Here is a 23,455-nt window from a genome sequence, read left to right on the forward strand (position 1 = left end):
CCAACCCATTAAATGATTATAGTATCAGACTTCCCCAGAATCGACTCTCAGTAGCTAGACACCATGGAGGGATTGAGCCACTTCCAGTTTGATGATAAAATGTCCTATTCCATGAAATTGGTTATTTTGGAGCGAATTGGCTTGGCTGCCCATAAATAATAGCAATATGCGCATCTCCTGCCAATGATACTAGGCTATAGTGCCTACATTATTTACAATCAAATTATTTAATATTAAAAATAGGATATGGAAATTCTTGTTGAAGATGCTGGTTATATTAATAATGTGAAATCTGGTAAAACAATTCATCTCCCAAATTTCCCTCAGATTTATATTCATCATGCATAAGAAATGTATACAACTGCAACCCACCCATCTGCAATTTCATATAAAACTACTTTTATAGACTAGAATAGAAATGATAGGATCGAAAATTTTACAGTCCGTAAAATCACTTAAGTCTTCAAGAATATCTTTGAGCTCCCAGTGCATTTACTAAACATATTAGACTTTAACGATAGCAACTAGTTCATCTTCCAGCAAATGTGCGACGTGTCCTACCTGTTCAAGGCGCAGTACTTTGCGGTGTTCTCAGCATTCTTCCCCCTCGAAAATGCGGTTCTGAGCCAGAGCTCGAGGAGCGGTAAAACTGTCACCCTGCACACCATCTTCTACTTCAACCTGTTCTCGGGGCTGAAAATTCCCATATTGATCAACACTGGATTCACAAAAGATTCACATGATCTGAAAACGCAGCCTTTATATAATAGAGGTTCTATCGAGATGGATTAAAAACTAAAAACTTTATTTTCCGCTTATCAAAGTCAAACTGACCTTGGAGATGTTATTAGTAGTAATTTGAAAGATGGAGTTGAATATTCTAAAACGATGGCTTATGTTAAAACAGAGTGTTTCAACCTAATCAAAACATATGATATGCATACTGCCTAATAATAACTTGAGGGTGCGTTTGAGTTGTATTTGTAGGGTACGTCAGTATTTTGTGAATTTTCGGTGACTAGCATGCTTGATTTTTTTAAATTTGATCCGAGCGAGCAATTAGAATAAACTAAACAAGTCTTAAAATTAACTACAAAAGCTTTAGATGATGAAATTTAGAAGTTTACACATGAAAGAGACGTCGCTAAAAAAATAATAGATACACAAAATTAAGAAGACAAGAGTAAAAAATAGAAAGATATTAAAAAATATGAAGACAGTATTAGAGCTATAGAGTAATAAATTGGGATATTGTAGTAGCGTACAGACTATTATGCAACATAAAAAACTTCGATTTAGTCCGATAATGTTGAATCGTATAACTCCAATAAGGAAGTCATGCTCTTAGTCGATGAGTGTCTGGCCTAACAAAAGGGCAAATATGCATTGTGCGCCAGCGCGCTAGTCAGAATAACCTACTAATTCGTTGACAAATTTACGAAGAAGGCAAAATATAGCATTGATGAAATACTTAAAAAAATAGATGATATATCAGTTTATTATCTCTCATAATTATTAGACTGGCTAGAGATTCGTCAAAATAAATTGCCAATAGATAAAGTTGAGAGTGATGAAGCACAGTAATACTTAGAATAGGCAAAGTAGAAAATAGAATACATCCTTGGTGACCCTATAGAGATTGACCGATATTTCCTTAGGTTAATACCGTCTGAAGTATTTAAAAATTGTAAAGCTTATAAACTTATTGATCTAATGGGCATTTCGTCACCAAATTTTATCAACCTTAGAGAGTCATTAATTGTAAAGAAGTCATTCTAGGAAATGATGTCAGATCTTACAAAATATACTACGTTGGAAGTATTTAGAGAGAAACTCTACTAGTTTCTCCTTATGCTGTACAACCCGCGTGGGATCGAGACTATATTCTGGCGAAACATTTCTTTTGTTATGAATTAAGGAGCTGATACTATCAGTTCATTTCATAAGTTAATCGAGGTTAAAGATAAACTAAACGAATATTTGGGCGAATAGTTTGGTACAGAAGAACCGTACATAAAATTCTTCAAGAATATATATGCTATTACTATAAAATTCCCTATATTGAATGTTTATTAGGAAATACCCTTTATCTCAGTAAAAGTAACTCACCTCCTGGCTGCAGGAACTGATCTAGCCCTTATAAACTTCCTCAGATAAAATTAGTTTCTTTATACTTCCGAAAATAGTAGAGGTAAAACTCCGTATACACAGTCGAATATCCTTGGCACCTCCTAGATGCACCCTTCTTGTCTGACCTAAAGCTACTACAGGGATATGCGAATTACCACTCAAACAAACAAATCTATGATAGAATAGGTAAACGATAAGGTAAAAGATATGAGCATCAAGGACTTCTACCTCACGATGATGCCAGAGCTAGCTGCAGAGCTGCAGTTCCTATGCCCCTTGGTGTGCCCATAGATAATTATTAATGAGAGTGCAACTAAGTACCTTTTCAATTCCACATACTAATTCTAGTTAATTATTAATTCAAAGTCTATTCTTTTGAATTAGATTTCTTCTCATATGTAAATTCACAATTCATTGTTCATAATGAGGAATAAGGATTTAGTTGGAGCTAATTAGTTAATAAATTAAGAAAGCAAAACGGAATTGTTAAAATTGTAGTCAATTGCAGAATTTAATTAACAATTACATCTCACTTCATCTTCATCGCTGAATCGAGATGTGGTGTTCGTATTACATTTCTTAGCAAGCTAGAGGTTTCTAGATACGCTTACCATGCTTAATGGAGAATCGGATTAAGCCTAACTTAGCCAGTTATGCACTACAGGACAAATCGAAGGCATGTTTAAATAGCAGCAGATATCAGAAATTTCATCCGCAATAATCCTTGTTATATCCTTGTGTAGATAGTACCCTACTCATATGAGTGGATTAACTAAGCTTTTTAAATAGATTATCAAGTATTCACAGTATCTGGAGATTTATGTGAATCCACTGTAGGTCTAATAGAATAATATCACCACGCTGAAAGAAATTTATACAGAGTTTTAGTCGCTTTTTAAAGGTGCATTTTTCATGTTTTTACAAAAATCTTTCGATAAATACTGGAACGTCGATACGCCAGATATAGATATGTACATTCGTGACGCTATTCAGAACGCCAGCGTTTGCTATGTAAAGCTAAAACAACTAGGTCTACTATAGAAGGATGAGAAACTTGCGATCGTAACTATTACTGATAAAACTTGCATTTCGAATCTATTTTTTGAGACATCTCCGCCGATGCCGGATTATCTAATTTCACTATTCGGGGTGGAGGATACAATAAGAGATTCATTTTCTAACAAAAAAATGCTATCAATTAAGACCCATGACGTGGATGAAGAGAAAGTTTCAAGCATTAATCTGTTGATGGATTCAGGAAACCACACTGGGGAAGAAATGTTTAAAAAATAAAAAGATACCGGGATTGCAACATGTTTCCAGGTAACAAATAAATACCAGCAAAACTTCAAGTAGATTTGCCTGCACCACTAGGTGAGTCCATAATATGAAGCAAGAACGGAAAAAGTAGAAGCATACTAAGCACAGAAAGAGGTGAAGGTTTTAAGTGAAGTAAAAGCCAAAGTAGAATAGCTGAATAATGATGTAGCCCAAGCAAATGATAAAGTAGAATAGCTGAAGAACGAAGTAGACGAAGCTGAAGCAGAACTAACTACAGCTAAATTAAAAGTAAAGGAATTAAAGGTTGAAGTCAACCAAGCGGAAGCAGAACTAACTACAGCTAAATTAAAAGTAAAGGAATTAAAGGTTGAAGTCAACCAAGCGGAAGCAGAATTAACTACAGCTAAATTAAAAGTAAAGGAATTAAAGGTTGAAGTCAACCAAGCGGAAGGAGAACTAGATACAGCCAAAACCAAAGTTAATTAAGCAGAAACAGAACTAACTACAGCCAAAACCAAAGTTAATTAAGCAGAAACAGAACTAACTACAGCCAAAACCAAAGTTAATTAAGCAGAAACAGAACTAACTACAGCCAAAGCAAAAGTCAACCAAGCGGAAGCAGAATTAACTACAGCTAAATTAAAAGTAAAGGAATTAAAGGTTGAAGTCAACCAAGCGGAAGCAGAACTAACTACAGCCAAAGCCAAAGCAAGCTAACCAAATATAGATGCTAAAAATATAGTTATTTAGTACGAAAAACGGTAAGAATACGCAATGTTAAATGCAGTGTAAGAGATTGAAAAAGCAGAAAAAGCATTACTATATGCATAATATGCATCAGTTTCTCCAAGAAAATAGTTTAATATTGAATAGGCAGAGATATAGTTATAATAAGCAAAAGATTGGTAATAAATACTAACAGAAAATACTAATAAAGATAATGATATTGAAAAAGCGGCCATAAAAGCGTAAGCTGAGTTTGAAATGTTATAAGCAAAGTATGATAATATTATTCATTCATAATAAATAAAGCATATGGCAGAAAAAGTAATAAATGTAAATTATTAAACTGAATTATTAACGTAGAATTAAACAGAAGCTATGAACATGACTGCGACTGCGAAATAACGGGTTGAAGACGCTTAAACAGATTTAACATCCAAATAAATTATATCAAAAGAACGCGAAGATTCTGTAAATGCCGCCAGGAATAAACTGAACAGATTAATAGAAATATTGAAGAAAAAAAAGGAACGGTAATCTACGACACAGGAAGAAACTACATTATTAATATAACAGGCTAGTAAAGAATTTGAATAGGTATAAGAAAACGCTAAGTAGCCAACAGCAGACACATTAGTTGCTACATAAAAACATTAAAGTGCAGTGGCAGATTAGAGTTTTGTTGATAAAATGCTAACATGTATAAAAGGTGAGTTACTATTAGGAGAGAAATCATAAAAGGATGTACAAATCTAAATAGGGAAACAATCACCTTAAGACTAAGTTGAAATTTAATAATATATGAATATATGGAACTAGGCGATAGGATTTTAAACACCAACTAACGAATCTGAAACAAATTACGAAGACGTAGGACTATCGGTACTAGACTAGTAACTTGTGTTTGATATGCTCGAATTATGTTAGCTATTTGATTAATTATCTTAAATTTAGTTGGCAAAAGAATCGAGTTGCTAATAGTAAATTCTAACCGCATCAAAATATGCGGCACTATCCGTAATACGACTAACAGAATAATATAACTAAGGCAATAACAGAAAAGTATTATAATAGCATGGCGGTGCAACTCCGAATTAGGTAAAAGTAATGTCAAAAGAGGAGAATAAGTAGTTACAAAACGTAATATCAGAATGGTGCACTAGCGTTCTAAAGAAAGGATAATAAGCATAAATCGAGATTAGTGATTTTATCACTTAGTGGAAAAATCTGTTCGGAGTGCCATAAATCATAGTTCATTTTGCGTTTAAAGTGTTATTAAGAAAGATAAAATAATTACTATAGTAATTAAAAGATTAACTACAATTGCAGTAAAATATTTAAGATAAGAACGCGAAATCATATTACGGAACAAAAAATACAATTGTAGCTAATTAATTATAATAACCAGAAGAAAAATAATAGTACTAGAAAAACAAATAGTTATTCAATGATAAATTTTTCTGTCTTGACATTTTCTACTTTGTGAACTGTAAACGCAACAGTACTTCTTCTATGTTTTGCATAGATTATCTAAGAAATATAGAAAATTAGACTGTTAAGAAGATTATCTAATAAAAAGATTTAAACCATTAGAAGAAAAAGACAGAAGAGCCTGCTAAATAATAAACGGAGGCTTAACCGTAAGTAGATCTTGAAATAAATCAATCCTATATATATTTCAAATTTAACTTACCTATAGAAGCAATTAAAGTTATATTCGTAGGAAAAACTATATAAGAAAAAAATAATTATTTTTATTTTAAAAAATAAAATGATTAAACTATAGAAAGCGTGTTACTTTAGGCAACGATTCCAATTAAATGTGGAAAATAGGTTACTAAAGTAGTTACTAAGTAATAGGGTAAAATATTTATAAGTATCATTTAATTTAAATATGAGTCATATTTTCGTTAATTTGGTAATTTCTACTCACTAGATAACTCCATAATTAAAGGTATTAATGGTATTGATACCATGTGGATTTCAAATAATTACTACTCAGGGACTATCAACGCTAGAAAGTTTACAAATGATTTTTTGTTCTAAATTCTAGAGAAAATAAATTAATGTTTACTTGATTCAGCTATAACCTATAAGATACTGGCCAATGAAATTACTATAAAATAAGTTATTGATAACAAAGATATTATTGGATTTTTGCTTAAAAATCATCTTTTCCCAGTCTCTATCGATGGAACTACTTTAATCGTTGATTGTCTAACTGAGGACTGTCAAACATTCTTGCCAATTTTATCAAAGTACGAAATTCTATGTAAGATTGCAATCCTAAAGTATAGAAACGCGCTTTCAGAGCGCTAAATCGGATTCCTGCAAAAGAAGGAAAACGAGGTGTTTGATGCAGCATGCAAGTTGATAGAATATAAAGATGGAATTTTGACATTTAAAGTAAAACATTTACGCGAAAGTTCTATTGTAGAAGGGTAGAAAGGATATTTTGAGGAGTATTGTTTTGAAGTTTTTTAAACATCCAAAGAGAACTTAATGGATACGTTAACACAGCTGAATGCGGTGATAGTGGCCATCGAGGAAGGCTACCTCCACGTGATAATTCTTAAGTGAAAGTGAGGGTCTATTTGTTATATTGCTTGAGGTCACTGCATGGGAAACTGGTGGGCTAAATAACTGCTTATTTATATTATCTGTTTCGTATATATTATATTGTAGAATTTTGAACGGCTTCCTTAAGCTGGAAATAAGGAATTCCTAAATAAGTAAATTTTTAAGAATAGGTCGAACCTCTGTAAAACATCTCAGTGTTCAGATAATTTTTAAGCATTCTGGCTACATGATATTTTATAGGAATTACTTTGCTTCAGCGCTTCAATTGCTAAATATTGGATGCTACATTTGATGTGTATTGTGATCGTTGTTTAGAATGATGAATGTCCTGGATCGAGTGTGCTAAACATTCTTCTGCACTGGTCTTTTTGCGTCTTAAGATGGCGCATATTTCCATTATGGCGTCAAAAAAGTTTGTTCATTTCCGTTTCAAGCGCATTTACCATCTTAACTCAAACTGCCGATCAAGTGATAAAAGACAGCCTGGGCCGGCAAGCCGGTCTGCAGTACAATGTAGATACCCAAAATAGGTAAATGTGCGGTTTATGTTATTTTGAAAAATGGAATTACTGTGCTGAAAGTCTAGCTTCATGTACTACTCCGGGAGTATTAACAGAGTGGTATGGCATTTTGAGCTGGACCAGTAGCGCATCTGCAAATTTAAAAAATTTAGGATAGTGGTGCTGAATTTAAGCTTAACATATATTGGTGCCTGCAATTTCAATTAGAAGGAGTAGTGATTTAATACGATAGTGTATTTTGCTGATTAAAGTGGTTGCAAATGCACCATACTGACATAGAGCTGATTTATGGTATATTAATGATGACACATTATATCTGCACTTTTCGCCATTAGCAGAGATCTTCGTTCCTGGGACTACTAAGACATCGAGTCCTTTTATATTTCTTGGTTGAGGCTGGCCATAACTTCTAGGTTTGGGTTAACAGTCAGTGTTATTATTATGTAACATGACTTTGACAGATCAAAATAGCTGGATATCCTTCGTAATACTTAAAACACAGTCATGTAAACTATTTGCCAATAGGTAGCTGTAGGTTAATAGAGCAGACAAATTATTTCTAGCAACAGTAACTTGTTTCCGTATGCTAGTATTGCGATAGCGTAAGGAGTTAATATAATGACTAAGTATGCTACGTATTATTAGAAGATTATAATTCCTATAATTCTCGCCTCCTGGAATGTACCTCGATTCTGGAGGTAAAACCGATATACAAGACACACCATGTGACGTTCCTGACCATATTCATACTTAGTGAATCTGAAACTATTATTTGGCGATCGGTCGATCAGTAATGATGTTATCAAAGGATGTAGGAAGTTTCACCCCGCCTAATTGCAGTTATGTTACTTACAACTTAAGTAAGAAATAATGCTACAGGCATACTATGATGATACTCAGGTAAGTCAAATTACCATAATAGTGGAAGAGAATCTGGTTAGGAGGCCCCGTGACGCAGAAGCATATTACAGCAATAAACTGGACAGCGCGAAATCCATAATTATTGTAGAAACGAATTCCAGCATACCATGCATAGTACACAACTTATGGGTTGAGCAGCGGGTAGCTGATGACTGTTGTGAGATGGCCTTTCTTCCTCCGAAGATACACGTGGCCTTTTAATAAAATTACAGACTACATCCGCTGACAGTGGTTAGGAATGCTGAATACCAACGCAGATAATGTAGTAGTGCAGTAGATGAAGATACACATGGCAAATGTAGATAGGCAGCAGGTAGTGTATATTGTAGTACTTCTGAGGAGTTATATGTTATTTAAAACTTTTAAACGACTTGCATTCATATACTTTTCAAGTTTTTGAACACAAACCGCCACGTAGGAGTTGTAGCATGTTTACTATACCAATTTATATTGTATGTTAGCGTAGAATAAGATCTAGCTCTTCAGTGTTGCGACTGCACAGCCTGCAAGCTTGCAAATTATCAGGATAGAGGATTGTGTAAAGAGGCGCATACACAGACTCTCGACTGGCATCTCAAAGCGAGGAAATATATAATTTCGCTGTCGTATGGTGGTAGCGCGTGTCTATTGGTTGTCAGCTTTCCTCGAGCAGTATCTAGCGGTACAAGATACTGTGCCAAGAAATATTAGATCTATAAAGAAGCATATTGATCATAAATATCTATGAATATTAGCTACTACGAAAGAGGAAATAAATAAAATTTTGTCATGCAAGGAGCAGCTGGAAGTATGGACTCCAAGGGCCATGCCAATAAAGTTGGTTAGAGCGGAACTGACTGATAATACATTGTCGAGTACAAAGCTAATTGGGCGAATAATAAGAAATCATATCAACTATACAAGTACAATCACCTAGAATACCAAGCAACACGCAGTTTATCTTTGTATACAAGTACCAGTAAGTAGGCTGGACAGATAGAACTGTCAGCAGTAGCGAAGGAAGAAAAATATATAATCTCACATTTGGATCAGTTTTGTAGTTAGAGGTGTATTGATCAGGCTTGGCAAGGCTATCAGTACACTTAGAACCAGGTTTGCTTTTTCATAATCTTACGATAATTGCGAAATTCAAATTCAAATCGCGAATAACAAGAATAATACTTACATATGTCATATTATCTCGATAATAGTATGCAGGTTTTGAAATTTTTATAATTAAATTTAGGTACTCTAATATAATTATATTCAGATAAATATATAGCATCCTATTACATGAAATAGCTATACTTGGAGAAATTGCTATTGAAGGAACATACTTATTTGCTATATAATAGTTATTGATAGAAATATTTAAAAAGATTATACCGAAACATCGTCACTAGTCTTTTTTAGCCTATTAAGTCATCGCATACATGAGGTAATAAACTATGCAAACTATAAAAATTATTGCTTATTTAACCTACGGGTAGATTATTACTGACGCAACAACGACTTCTACTACTCATAATAGTTATATCCACGAAATACGTTATCTGAAACGCTATATATCAATAATTTAACCTAAATTTTTCAAAAGCTTATCAATAACTGCTCAACTATTTATGCACCCATTTGTGCGTTTAATAATGTAAAATAATAACCATTGGTGCTTTCAAAAATATTGAGCACAATTTCATTTTCCAAGCAATATTCTTGAAACAGTTTGAGTTCTAGATACAAATTATAATGGATCAAAAACTTGTAATACATAGCAGTGATGTATTTTTTGGACAGTTTCATACTTAATAATATCACGATTTTGAGTATATATCATTTAAATATTTGTAGATAGAGATGGATAGAGTGGTATTATTTGCATATCATTTTATAGGCTTTATCGTAAAATACTGTATTTAACGCAACTGGATTGGGTTTCTTCTAATATGAAATTTATGTTAGGATAAATTAATTGATTTTGCTATATATGAACATTACTAACAATTTGTATGGTGTGGGAATGTTCGAGCATAGTAACATATTTATATAACAAAAGAGCACTAGTCTAGAAACAGTACGAATGCCTTTTCAAGAATGTTAAGGCTTATTAGAATGTAAATACTAATGTAATTAGTACAGATGCATATTGGTGACGACTACTAATGTATTTATAATAGTTATTGGTAAAGATGAGTTTTGACAAGATTGCAGACTAAGCACAGTATATGGTGCAACATTATGAGTCATACATTATTTATAATGAAATTTTCTTAAGAGTAATTAGATAGTCTGGAATATCCTAAATTCAGCAGCGTATTAATTTTCTGCTGGTTTACCGCATATTACTGTAAGCGGATTGAATATTTAAGCATGAACGAAAAACATAGCACTGAGTCACTTTTCTAAGACACTGCGCAAGCTACAACCTTTGAGCCGAAAATACCCTTAAGTACGGCATCGCACATCATAATTGGGGCCTTTACCACGCTAACCTTAGTTTCTTAGTTGCTTCTATGCGTTCATTTTTAGGGATAGGCTTGGAAAGCTATACAGTAAGTCTAACAGCTTCGCCATTCTCAACTGCAGTAGATGTACAAAATGTTCTAAACGGTTCCACAATTTCTGGTTTAGCGTAGTTTATGCCGCCTTTGCATTAATTGATTGTGATCTCTTCAATCTCATTGGCATCCCGATTTTTACAAATATGGTATACCCATTGGGACATAGAACACAAGTGATCTATCTTTGAGATTTATCAATCGCCACTTCTTCAAACTTTTCAATGGCGACAGGTACATTACTAACTATTACTTTATACGAACGTGCAGCATCTCTGCTGGGACTGCGTGAGCAACCTCCGTCTCTCCCGCAACTTGCATCTCCCAATAACCTTGCTAACACGCATGCTTATTGACTATGAATCGAGCTCTTACCAAGGAATTGCGGCGCAGAGAACAATATGTTTTCATCAGCTAGTACAACCGGTGTACCGGGGGCTGCAGATGTTTCCAAAAGAAGAGGGCCCTCTTCGGCAGCATCTTCCACCAAATTATGAACCTAAAGCAATTTCAGGCTGAAAGAAGCGCCCGCTAACAAGCTTGAACGAACCAGCCTCTATAGGCCTGGCTTTTGGATTAACTTTTCCACCCAAAGACACGGCAACTTTATCCTGAGGAATAAGGCCAACCGAGAGTGACAAACAGCCGCATTCGAGCCTTGTAGTTTTCGTGAGATCTGGCTGCAAAGTTACAGGATCCATCGGAGCAAGGTACACCGCGGCAACCCGAGTTTCCCCAACTAGATTTAAAGCCGTGGTTACCAGATGGAGCGGAATTCCGAAATCTGTTCAGCACTATTCGATATTTCGCTAAAGGCCAGAGCAGCGCGGTAAGAGCCCGTAGACGCCCAAAGCGCGCGCCCTCCAAAGTGCACCTGTGGACCATAGTCAGACCGATAGCGCCAGAACCCAGGATTCCACGTTCTTCCCAGGCGGCTACCCGTCCATGTTGATCATTTGCTGCGCCGAGTACCGGAATGCTCGCTCCCCCTCACGGCAGCCGCTCCCGAAATCAACACCTTTGCCGAGAAGTGCCGCACACAGAGGCCCCTCGTGACGGTCGAAATTGTGTACCCGCTGCCAGTTTCTGTGCACTGAAACACGAACGAGTGCATAAGAATGCTCGAATTCGACTGAAGGCAGTCCGCCTCGAGCAGCTCCGCGTACTCTGGCCCGTGAGCTCCTGCTTGCACTTGCAGAACCCGAAGCCGCCGTGAATGCACTGCGCCAGAATTCACTACCAACGTGTGCTATTTTCTAGCACCAGACCCGCTTTTCCGAGTATCGTGGCCGTACGCTGCAGTAGCACCAGTCGAGATATTTCAGCACCGTTCGTTCCAGAGCGCGGAAGGCCCAGGTGAACATCAGCTTCCAATTGGTATCTTGCGTCTCCTTGCTTTCATCGAGTGGCACGTCATCTGTGCAGGCGTGTAACGCACGTTTCTGACGCGGGCTGCTCGCTCTGCGCGAGGTGCCGGAGGATTTCGCCCCAGCTCCCGTCCACCTCCTTCTGGATCTCGAGCCCCAGCTGCTGCTTCTTGGCCCTGCATACCGAGTTTTTGGGCGAAACGCGGTGCGCGAAGTCCAGCACGAGCTGGTGCGAGGGCGCGATCAGCGAAGTTAGGAGTCTGTGAGCGTGATCTCAATATCTGTTGGCAACAACTGTGGGGGCAGCGCGAATGCTACGAAAATCGTAGTACTGGATTCCGAGATCTCGTATGACAGGGAAAGCATTTTTCAAATGTGGCAGGGATAATATATAAGAATTAATGTATAATATTGTGTAAATGTTTATTCGTAAAACGTGTTTTGCTATATTTTGTATATATCTTGAAAAATGAACTGTGCTCAGAAAGTCTCCGAAAAGGTAAATCCTTCATTAACGAATATCGTAAAATATGCAGGCGGTGGGAATGCACCGTCGCATGTCTGTGGAGCCTTGTATGCAGTTTAGCTGGCAAATCCCAGTGTATAACCGTTATTGGAGGAATAATTCTCAAAAAAAATTGGAGGTGTTGAGTGCAGTGAGCTTTATGGGAAAATATCATGCGATGAATTAGTTGAGTATGCAGTCAGTTTAGTAAAGTGATGATTCATTCGTTCTCTTCTAATGTCATTAGAATTCTTTTCTTTGACTTATTGTTTAACTTAATAGATTCCGAGGTGACGAACTCAATTTTCAGTAACAGAAAATTTCGCCAGAATGATTTTCTAAACCCTGGCTACTCCTATTTTTCCTGAACTTGATCTTTTTTTTTTTGTTTGGATCCTTTTGGATCAGAAATATAGTTCTCTTGAAGCTGGTTAAATATTTTAAATAGTTTTCACTTCATCTTTAGTTAATAAATATTAGATTTGTTTATAGTATGAGCCAAATTGATATGTTTCAATCTTATTAATTATTACAAACTTACTATAGTCTTGCTTAGTGCTAAGTACATCAGGAGTATAATAATAGTTCTATTTTTCAATTTCTTAAGGTAGTACAACTATTACTTCTCTATCTTTATTAAGCAATCTTATTTATTCAACTTTGCTACATACGTTATTACTTTCAAATTTCTATTTAGTACTAGCTTTCTTATTTATCTTTATGAGTTCATTATTTATTACTAATTCGATGAAAGCTAGGTCATCTCTTTTTCTTCAATCAGCAGTTTTGCGTTTATGAACTTCACCATTTCTTTGGTTAAAAAATGAAGGTACTATCTTTTAAATATAGATAAAAATTAACAGATATTCACTTAACTTGCTTATCAAAGTTTATAAAGATCATTGGGTCTGGTTAAATAATTATATATAAAAAACTATATTTGAATTAGCCTCTCTTCGAATAGTCGTTTCCAAAATAATCAATTGATCTATATACAATTCAATAAACTATTTCTATTCGAATTCTTAACTTGTTATCCTTCCAATATCCTTAAAGATATCTTTTATATGTTCTTCCTTGAGACCGTTCATTAACAAGAAAGTTGTAAACAACTATCTAAAAGGTCCATACAGTATCTTAATAGAATGTAAACATGAAATGGTTGCCCAAATCCAAGATATCTTCTTTAAAAATTAGTTTATAGAAATCAGATTCAGTTGTAGTTTGAAATACTGAACTTCCACTCAAGTCATCTAATAATAAAACTATTTTTATATTCGTATCTAATATTTATTATAACGCAATCCAATTTATTCATACAGAATTACATATATAATCAACAACATCACCTAAGCAATCTTTCTATAAAACTAAACATTCTTAATAATATTGCTTTACCCATTCGAATTGTGAAAGTATGTTTTTAAAAACTTGAAAGAATAGTTTTTGATCTCCATTTTTAATTTCTTTATCTTTTAAAGTAGTTCGTATCTAATCTTATGTTATCAATGATAGATTTATAATGGTTTTCATTTTCTATAATTCTTGACATAACATTAATAACTTTTATTTTGAAGTCTTCCATTCGAATCAACAAATGGTATATTAATATATTGTCTTTGGTTTTTGATTTTTAATAAGTTTAATCACAATCGATAGTTGGACTTAAGAAGAATGTATGAGTTATAGCTCAATTGTTTAAATAAGGGTCATCTAAATTATACTTTGATAGTTTACTTTAATCTAATATGCTTAATTTATTTTATTCATTGAATACGTTTTGACTGTTCCTGCTGAACCCATAAGTCCAAAATAACCATAACCATTATTTTAATTTAGACCTCCTGGGGTCCGGACGGTTGCATCCGAGTATTTTTTTGTTTTTTATATCAAAAATTGAATTTCGTCTGATTGTATATTGTACTCCATATATTTAATTGAAGCAAAAATAATAATAAATTAAATGAATGAATGTCACTTTAGCAAAAACCTACAAAATATATAAACTGATTCTTGTTAAACTTCTGCTTGTGATGCAACTCTTTTACTTTCAGTTTAATTTAAAATATTAAATGATAATTAATTAGTTCTATTTGTCATATCTTTGCAAACAAATATAGTTCGATTCAAAGGCTGCAGCATTAAACTTTTAGATATTAAGATACTAATGGTTTCATCACATTAATTTGATTTTATATAAACTGTATTTAAGTGTCTAAAGAACTTAGCTGAATTAAGTTCACTTGTAAGATATCTTTTAATAATTACTGTTGTTTTTGTAATCTCCAAATCTATCTTTGTTTAATAGCTGAAACATGCATTCAAATTTATATTTTTACTGTTGGATCAATAGTATACTTATCGAATTGTAATTTAAACTAATCATAAAACATCTTATATTCAACTTCAGGAAGGATGTGCTATTAATTATTGATAGGATCATACGAATCTTAATAAACCAATTTAAAATATTTATAGTTTATTATTTGCAATGGTACTTTATCATTTCTAAAATCTGTTAAAATTTTATAATAAGTAATATTTATATAGTATGTCAATATTGAACTTTATAAATTACATTACTTGTAAAAGATGAACATTTCAGATAGATTATCATTACCAGGGTTTAGTTACGATTAACCATGGCCCTCTTAGGGATCAGTAGCCCAATAGGAGGTTACTGTCCTTCGTTTTGCCTCCGCTAGCAATAATCCCTTTTAATTGATCCTAATTAATAACCTCCTGTTAATTATGTTTTGAAAAAAATAGGGGCCTGTTGCCAAAAGCTGACATAGCACGATCTAGTATCTACTTTCTCTGGCTTGGAACATCCATGATAGTGTATGATATACTATTATTTTAGTAGATAGGAGTTAGCAGAGCGAATCAGAGTAACAATAATAAAAGCAAGTGAAATTATTTGTGCAAGATGTATCAGTAGGTGCTCAGGATGTGAGATTCGCCAAGAGATGTAAAGAGATCTTACTAAATATATTATTCGTGTGGCTTTACAGGACTCTATGTATTTGAGAGGAGTGATCCTGCTATGTTGGGCTGCTAGAGCGCTTATTTTACTACTTGTGTATTTTATAACTATACAGATATATAATATATTAGCAAGGCGCGCAGTAGGTAATTAGCTGGCATACAGAAACTAAATACAAAATAGATTTCAAAGCTTTTTCCTTAATAAGTATATTTCGATGCAGTTGGTAATAATTACAATACTAGTTTAGGTAAATATCGTTTACTCAGTATTAGACATGATCTGCATGATGTATTTAACTTAACTAATCCTGCACAGTATCAAATTTATCCCTAGCACTATGCATTAAATTGTTGCTAATGCATTCCATAGGATATAAGGTTCTGGTTTTGAGTCACAAATATGCTATGAATTATAAGAATATTAAGTATTTAGAACTAATTAGTTTTAACCTGAGTTTTTGATCTAAAATAATGCTATATATTTGCAATATATATTAAATACTAATATTGTATACTCAGTAAACAAAAACCTACACAAGTAAATATAAATATAACTAAATCTGCTCATATGTATAATTTGAGTTTCCCTATATAATAACACTAGCTATGCTTATTTTTATAAAATATCATATTATATAATTTTAATTATCAGAGCAGTAATTTTAAAGCCTTAAATGTCACAGCCTCTCATCGATAGCGGAAGCGCTTTAAAAATCGAGATTTCATATTTTATTATACATTAAATTTAATTAAAATGCTATTCCTTCAAAATGCGTTCAATAAGTTACCCAGACAATTCACAAGCGCCATTTGGCTAATGCTATCCACTACATATCGAATGTACCTATCATACCTCCATTTATCACTATTTCATCATTTCTGATACCGCCAAGAGTAAATCCAAAGCACCCTGCAAGCCGATCATCAGAAGTTTAAAAGCAGCATCGTCAAGATGTCCCCAAACGGTACGGTTTTTAATTCTGCAAAATCGCTCATTGAACCGATTTAAAGTTGATCGATTCGTGAAATTTCAGCGGAAATTTGGTCCATAACTGCATGGAATCTCGAGAGCGCGAGAGCGAAGTTTACACTGAAGGGAATTTTTTAGGGACGAAGTTGCATAAGCTGCACGAAATCTAGAGATTTGGGGGCGAAGAGGGCCTGCGAAAATGTGGTTATTAGGGGTGAGGAGATAGCGCTAGCTCGGTAGTCAGGACCCAGCGAGGTAGCAATATCATAATTTATCGGGAGCAGGGTTGAACTTATGCTAGCTTAGGCCTTCCACATTTTGGTGCTACGAGGCTGAGTTGCGGCTGTTGGCATAGTGAATAATGGCTTACTCTTCATATTTGGCATAGGTGGCTGCTAGTGAAGTGGGTACCACTAGTACGGTACCCCAAGTATTTCCATAGACAGCACCACGGTAGGCGTGAGTGGTACTGGGATAGTGCTTGACGACAATACAATACTATAGTATATATAGTAATAGCTTAAATGGAGTTTAATAGTATATATGCATTGGGAGTGGTGCCTATAAGGATATTTAGTATATACTATTGTATCTATATAATACATTACTATACTTACTAATATATATTCACTTATGAGCCCAGGTACAAAGTAGCCTAAGAAGGCTATTCTTACCTGTAGAGTACAAGCACAGGCTATGCCGAATACTGTATACATTCTATCTTTAATACCCGCATGATGCATAATCTATCAAACATGATACTCTGCAGTCTCACTCGGTATGCTGCTTAAGACCGAAGCATAGGGATGGATGAATGTTAGATGGTAACGACGACTCGCTAGGATGAGTTTTACTGAAGAGAAGCGACGTCAGCAGAAGATGATACTTATTGCATCTAGTAACGATAGGGATGCGTGGGATCATGCATAGAGTATGAGCTAATGTATTTTTAGGAAACTCCTATATTTACTAATAATGCGTGATAGTTAAGTAGTATTGTATATTGTTAATTCCTTACTAGCGCTCAAATACAGATAGAAAAACTACATTAGTTTATTTGATACTTTTTGTTTCGTAAAACACTTAACATTCATTAATCATACTATTTATTAATATATAATAAAAATACATAAAGTTTTCAAAGGATAGCAAAGTATTTTATATAATAATACCCTATTTTACATCTTACCTCTTTAACTCCTTAAATGTCATCAGGTTTATCTATTGAGTTTAAAGCTCTTCCATATTCAGTTGACTAGGGTTATAATGTAATAATTAATAAAAAGATTAAAAAGCTTAAATTTACTATAAGAGATAACGAAATTAGTTAATCTATCTAGCTTGATAGTGAATAGAAATATATTCTGTGCGCCAATGTTAGTACTAAAGAACAACTTTGTGCTGTATAAATAGTGCTACTATACAAAAAGTTAAAAAAAATTATACCAAACTGTACTATATAGCTAGTATAAAAACATAAATTTTTTGCGTATGAGGATCTTTACTTCTGGAATAACATTGGAATTGTAGCTGCCCAAATGGGACTGAAGACCAAATCAATTAAGATATATAAAGACCATGAAGGGGAAAATTTAACACCAGATTTAGATCTTTATCTAGCAGAGATCAATTAGTACGATTTACAATATATTTCATTTTATGATAGCTTCGACACATTGACGATTCTAAAACCAGAAGGTATAAACAAGTGTGCTTTTCATGAAAATTTAATACTGACCTAGTTAGCTGCAATCTAATACCAGCATACAGAAAAGTACCCGTTAATATTGCCATTAGTTTTTGGATTTTCTGCATATCAGTTATATACTGACAGATTTGTTCAAATTTTTTAGAAAGCTGAAGTTGCATCAGCATAGGATCTTAAGCATTCTATTTTAAGAAAAATATTCGAATTGTCCAATATTGTTTATAACGAACAAGTATTACCAGATAAATTTAAAGTTATGAATCTGTTCCAACTACCTATCCACTTTATCGGGACTGGGATCAGTTTGTTCATGTTCCAGCAGCTCTGCCACGTGTCCTACCTCTTCAAGGCGGAGTATTTTGCATTATTCTCGTTGGTTAAAAATGATCTTAACGACACTCTTACGAATGCTGTCATAAGCCAGAGCTCCAGGTCTGGGAAAAGTGTAGCATTGTACACGCAGTATTTTTTCCACCTCCTGATGGGGAATGTTCCAATATTGCTTAATATGTAGGGTTCTACATTATAGCCTCTATACAAATACAAGACACACTCATTTCATCAGTAGCTAGTTGCTCAGTATAAAAATATATTCAAGTTGCAGGATTTAACGAACCTCAAGGAAACAGTGCTAGCTGATGTTTGTAAATTCCATACCTTTCAGTTGGAAAGCTTAGACTAAATGTCTTTTATTTACTAGACTATGATTATATTTATTAACAAAATTCAGGGCAACTTGTAATTAGTTCAAAAGCTAAAATACGATAATTCTATATAGTTGCAATTCGATTAACTAAAACTAGCTTCTTTTTTCATTATAGATACTGCAAATATTATAAATGATATAGACTAAGTATTACTTGAATAACAAAGGCGAAATAATATATAATTGAAACACCCTATCATTTTGGTAGATGAGTGCTTGCAGTCATAGAAGGAGAAGTTTTCGAAATGCGTTAAGTTGTGTCAGTCGTTGTTCAAATATTACGAAGAGAAGCTGATAAAGTTAGGTAAAGATTAGTATATAGAGATACAAAGCACATTGGATAATGCAAAATTTTGGTAGATAGGTAGATTAGGAAATATCAGAAATACCAAATATCATCTAGCTATCAATGTTATTTAACAACTTCTGAACACTGACTTACTTTTAGCTGTAAAAAGGAAACTGGATCGAATTAGTTGGAAGCTAAAATATGAATACTAGGATATTAGCTTGTACCAAACTGTTGAAAACATTTTAGCGAGTGTTTAATCACAAAATACAGATTAGAGATTCAATACTATACACGCCAACTAAGAAATTATAGTGGAATATTTTAAATCTCTTAATAGTTTACTAGGAAAATCAGAATACATTCTCATAGCGATGGAGTACCTTCACCTCGAGATTGATGATTACGACCTTCTCGACGAGCTAGTCGTTCACTCACCGCAGATACTGAATACTGGGAACAGAACAGATTTTAGAAAGATATTATTTTCGGGAATGTCGTCTTACAGGAATCGAGGACAGTACTACGAAGATTTTGAAGTGGATTTCTTCAAGTTTATTCTTTAATTATTTAACCCCAGAGGGGCCGAAACAGCATTTTGGAAAGCATTTTCAATTATTGCATTTAAGAAAATTGAACATAGCTAAGTGGATGACAAGTTATCTAAGGATAAAAAAGAAGAAAAAACTACTAGAGAGAATGCTTTCCCTATAAGTTAGCAGGGCATGCTAAAATAATATTGGTCTTCTTCAGTCCAGTCTTTAATATGTAAATATTTTATGAATACAAATACAGATGATTTACATTAAGATCTATAACAGATGATTCTAAAACTGCCAAAAATGTCGGAATAATACAGTACTAAATACGAAATGCCTAATTTTGACTATTTTACTGTTATAATGGCTGGAACAGATCTTGCCATCATCAATTGCCTTACTCTCAATTAATTTTGCTACAATACCATGTTAAGTAGAGGTTGGTTGCACTACATTAATACTTAAATATTAGGACATGTTCAGCCTCACGCGTCATTGCTGTCTAGCTTGCAGTACGAGCAGCGTCGGATGGTAGTGGATGACAAAAGTTATAAGGATTCTATTAATAATATAGAATAATCAGTCAAGACATTTGCTAAAGACACCCCAATTTTGGTATCGCTACTGTACTCGATGATGACGGAGAAGTCGGTTGAGATGCAGTTCATGTGCTCATCGGTATGCCCGTCTATATGGTTTCAGTATAACTAAAAAATATTAAATTTCAATGCAACCAGCAGGCATGTAGTCAGTTTTTGTGTAGAAGGTAAAAAGTTAATTCCAGAGCAAACTATGTATCAGTTTGATAGCCTCACCTAAACCTATAACAATATTATCATACACAAAGGTGCTAATAAAAATACTAAATTTAAGCTCACAAAAGGATATGCTCATTTTGAATTACTACAAGATAATCAAAATTACAATATCAGCTGCATTGCATCGTCGACTCTGAACTACGAGGTGGTCTCCGTTTTGAACTATTAGCTCATGCTTACATTTATAGAGTAGTATTAAACCTCAGAGATAAGTGTAGCATATGCTTAAGATACGCTATAACAAATGTCTAAATTATTCTAGAGAAGCGTGTTGCTTGAATTTATGCAGGTCATCCTGTTCATGGCGAAGCTTACCTGGCAGTCGGCAACCCTAAGTACGAACATTTCCCTGATTATGGGCTAAGTGGACACTGGGCATGTCTACGTCTAATACTTGCATGGTGGAAGTATTGATTCCGAGAAAAGCGAGAGTGTTTTTAGTTTGCTGAGAAGAACGTCCGTGCCGCATAAGTTTATGTTCCTAAACCCCACCTTTGACTACGCGTTCTAAAATTTTAATAAAAAATCATCTATTTCTATATATGAATAGGTACTGAAAGATTCGGTAGCAGCTGCGAAAGAAACTTTTCAGTTGCTGCGTTAGAGGCTACCAGTCTAGCCAGAAAGTACCACCAAAAAGGAAGAATCCTCCGCCAAAGAAGCCATTGTGGAGTAGGATGGTGGAGCTCAGGATGATGTTGGCAGCACATCCCCACCATAAGAGTGTTAACTACCTAAAACTCAGGATGAAGCGTAGGAAAAATTAAAAGACAAATAAACAGGCCCTATGCTAATTATCGTGATCCCTTTCGACAAGAAGATGTGCTTTACGGATAGTTTGGACAAAACAAAGCACAAAATATTTGACTTCATCGTCACGTTCCACGGGTACCCTGACCTCAGTTTGGAGACAAAAGATGGCTGCCAAGTGCTTCCGATAGAGTGTGGTCACCATATCCCCGAAGTGTTGGTCAAAAAGGTTAAAGCGTTCAAGCTTAATAATGTATTGCAGATTGGGCTTGATAGGAAAGGAGCACACCTGATATTAGACGTTAACTATAAATCTTAAAATTGGTAATATAATTTGTAAAAAGCTGAAGATTTAGTAAAGCTGCAGTAATAAACGGAAAAAGACAAAAATGTCAAACATGCTGAAATTTTACAATCAGAAAAATAAAAGATTGTAAAACACTCATTTTATAAAATAAGTTGCCGCTAAGATTGCTATACCGAAAGTTTTATTGAATTTTTAAAAATCAATATTCCATTCAATGTGTTTTAAGATTATGGATCTAATTTTATTTAAATAAAACAAGAGTTAGACTAGACTGCTAAAGATAAATTAGATACAATGGAATAATTTTAGAAATGCATTAATTTTGATATTTAATTCTAACCATAAGGCATAACTTAATTTGAATTGGGTAGTACTACAATGAAAGCATAAACGAATGATAAATAGATTCGGCTGTCAGTTTTATTCATATAAGATAAATAAAGAATTATCTATCAATTAAGCCAGTTATATCATATGCTAGGCTTTAACATATGCAATGACGAAATTATTAGTGTATTTTTCACTGTCAGTGTTGATATATACAAATTTTTAGAGAAATTGTAGCTTCGTCTCGTATTTGCATAAGGTGAAAATGATTATCAGTATTTATATGTAGAAAACAATCCTGACACGATACAATAGAAAGAAGAAGTATTGAGTGCATAAATTTTGATGGATGCAAACCTAGCAGCTGTGTAAGCCTTAAATAACTAATAGAATTTTTCCGCAGATGCACGTAATCTTGTCATGTATACTGCCATAATTTTGTCATTCAAAGCAGATGTTAATATTAAGTGTTAGTATTAAGCCAAAAATTTTTAATTTACGATAACTTATAATGATTTACTTGAACAACTGTCCACTTTTGGTAGTATAATTTATTAATATAAAAATGGTACCTTATTCTTAAAAAATAGCAATATCCATTTGATTTCTATTTTCCGACTTAACTCACCTAGTTTTTAGAGTTTTTGCGAGGATGATTGGAAATATTTTAGCTTATTAACACAATTTTGCAATTAGTAAGAGAATACGAGGTAGTAGTTATTTTAATAAAAGTTCTAGACATACTTTGATTAAATTTCGAAGCTGCTTCAGAAAGTTACCGTCGATAAAGTTGTTTACTTTGGATTTTAATACGAATGTGAATAGATTACTTATGGCAAGCGTGAACAATTTAGTTAACGTTAATTTTTAAGCCCAAACAAGTTAGACAGTAAATAGTTGCTGAAGTTATTTGTGGAATCGAAAGTAATTATACTTAGTACCAAATAAAAGATAACAAGAAGATAAAGTTTTGGTAAAAATTATTTTTTTGAGTGAAGCTTTATAATTTAGTAATTTCCAATTAACATGGCTAGGTAATGTAGTTGCCTTGATGATACTTAGTTCATAGTTAACTATTTATTCATTTATATATATAAATGAATAAATTATTATAATATAGTAATATTAGTAATATAGTAAAAATATAGTAATATAGTAATATAGTAATATAGTAATATAGTAATATAGTAATATAGTAATATAAAAAGTAATATAGTAATATAGTAATATAGTAATATAGTAATATAGTAATATAGTAATATAGTAATATAGTAATATAGTAATATAGTAATATAGTAATATAGTAATATAGTAATATAGTAATATAGTAATATAGTAATATAGTAATATAGTAATATAGTAATATAGTAATATAGTAATATAGTAATATAGTAATATAGTAATATAGTAATATAGTAATATAGTAATATAGTAATATAGTAATATAGTAATATAGTAATATAGTAATATAGTAATATAGTAATATAGTAA

At 33.5% G+C, this 23,455-nt stretch overlaps 6 protein-coding genes and 1 pseudogene across 6 annotated transcripts in view; 5 read left to right on the forward strand and 2 right to left on the reverse strand. All coding sequences in view use genetic code 6, as the record gives it.

The window, feature by feature from the left end:
* Window positions 1–6,714, forward strand: part of SS50377_22214 (uncharacterized protein) — a gene marked incomplete at both ends in the record, with an annotated part of 7,107 nt that extends 393 nt beyond the window's left edge. Inside the window, one exon of the mRNA XM_067906105.1 lies at window positions 1–6,714. This exon is cut by the window's left edge and continues 393 nt beyond it. Within this exon, the coding sequence (XP_067767422.1) occupies window positions 1–6,714 (6,714 nt within the window).
* Window positions 6,715–8,105: 1,391 nt separating this feature from the next.
* SS50377_22215 (uncharacterized protein) lies at window positions 8,106–8,867 on the forward strand (the record flags this gene model as incomplete). Its single annotated transcript, XM_067906106.1, has 1 exon — window positions 8,106–8,867. One exon carries the CDS (start codon window positions 8,106–8,108, stop codon window positions 8,865–8,867), a length of 762 nt encoding a protein of 253 aa, XP_067767423.1.
* A 94-nt stretch (window positions 8,868–8,961) lies between these two features.
* Window positions 8,962–9,360, forward strand: SS50377_22216 (uncharacterized protein; the record flags this gene model as incomplete). Its single annotated transcript, XM_067906107.1, has 1 exon — window positions 8,962–9,360. One exon carries the CDS (start codon window positions 8,962–8,964, stop codon window positions 9,358–9,360), a length of 399 nt encoding a protein of 132 aa, XP_067767424.1.
* A 1,166-nt stretch (window positions 9,361–10,526) lies between these two features.
* On the reverse strand, window positions 10,527–12,423 carry SS50377_22217 (Glycerol-3-phosphate dehydrogenase; annotated as a pseudogene).
* Window positions 12,424–12,526: 103 nt separating this feature from the next.
* Window positions 12,527–12,778, forward strand: SS50377_22218 (uncharacterized protein; the record flags this gene model as incomplete). The annotated part of the gene is made up of 1 exon (XM_067906108.1): window positions 12,527–12,778. The coding sequence occupies one exon, from the start codon at window positions 12,527–12,529 to the stop codon at window positions 12,776–12,778; it is 252 nt and encodes an 83-aa protein (XP_067767425.1).
* A 3,696-nt stretch (window positions 12,779–16,474) lies between these two features.
* SS50377_22219 (uncharacterized protein) lies at window positions 16,475–16,873 on the reverse strand (the record flags this gene model as incomplete). The annotated part of the gene is made up of 1 exon (XM_067906109.1): window positions 16,475–16,873. The coding sequence occupies one exon, from the start codon at window positions 16,871–16,873 to the stop codon at window positions 16,475–16,477; it is 399 nt and encodes a 132-aa protein (XP_067767426.1).
* Window positions 16,874–17,725: 852 nt separating this feature from the next.
* SS50377_22220 (uncharacterized protein) lies at window positions 17,726–22,960 on the forward strand (the record flags this gene model as incomplete). Its single annotated transcript, XM_067906110.1, has 1 exon — window positions 17,726–22,960. One exon carries the CDS (start codon window positions 17,726–17,728, stop codon window positions 22,958–22,960), a length of 5,235 nt encoding a protein of 1,744 aa, XP_067767427.1.
* Between the last annotated feature and the right edge of the window lie 495 nt (window positions 22,961–23,455).

The sequence above is a fragment of the Spironucleus salmonicida genome, chromosome 2, assembly GCF_000497125.1.
Source record: "Spironucleus salmonicida strain ATCC 50377 chromosome 2, whole genome shotgun sequence".
Classification (NCBI taxonomy): Eukaryota; Fornicata; order Diplomonadida; family Hexamitidae; genus Spironucleus; species Spironucleus salmonicida.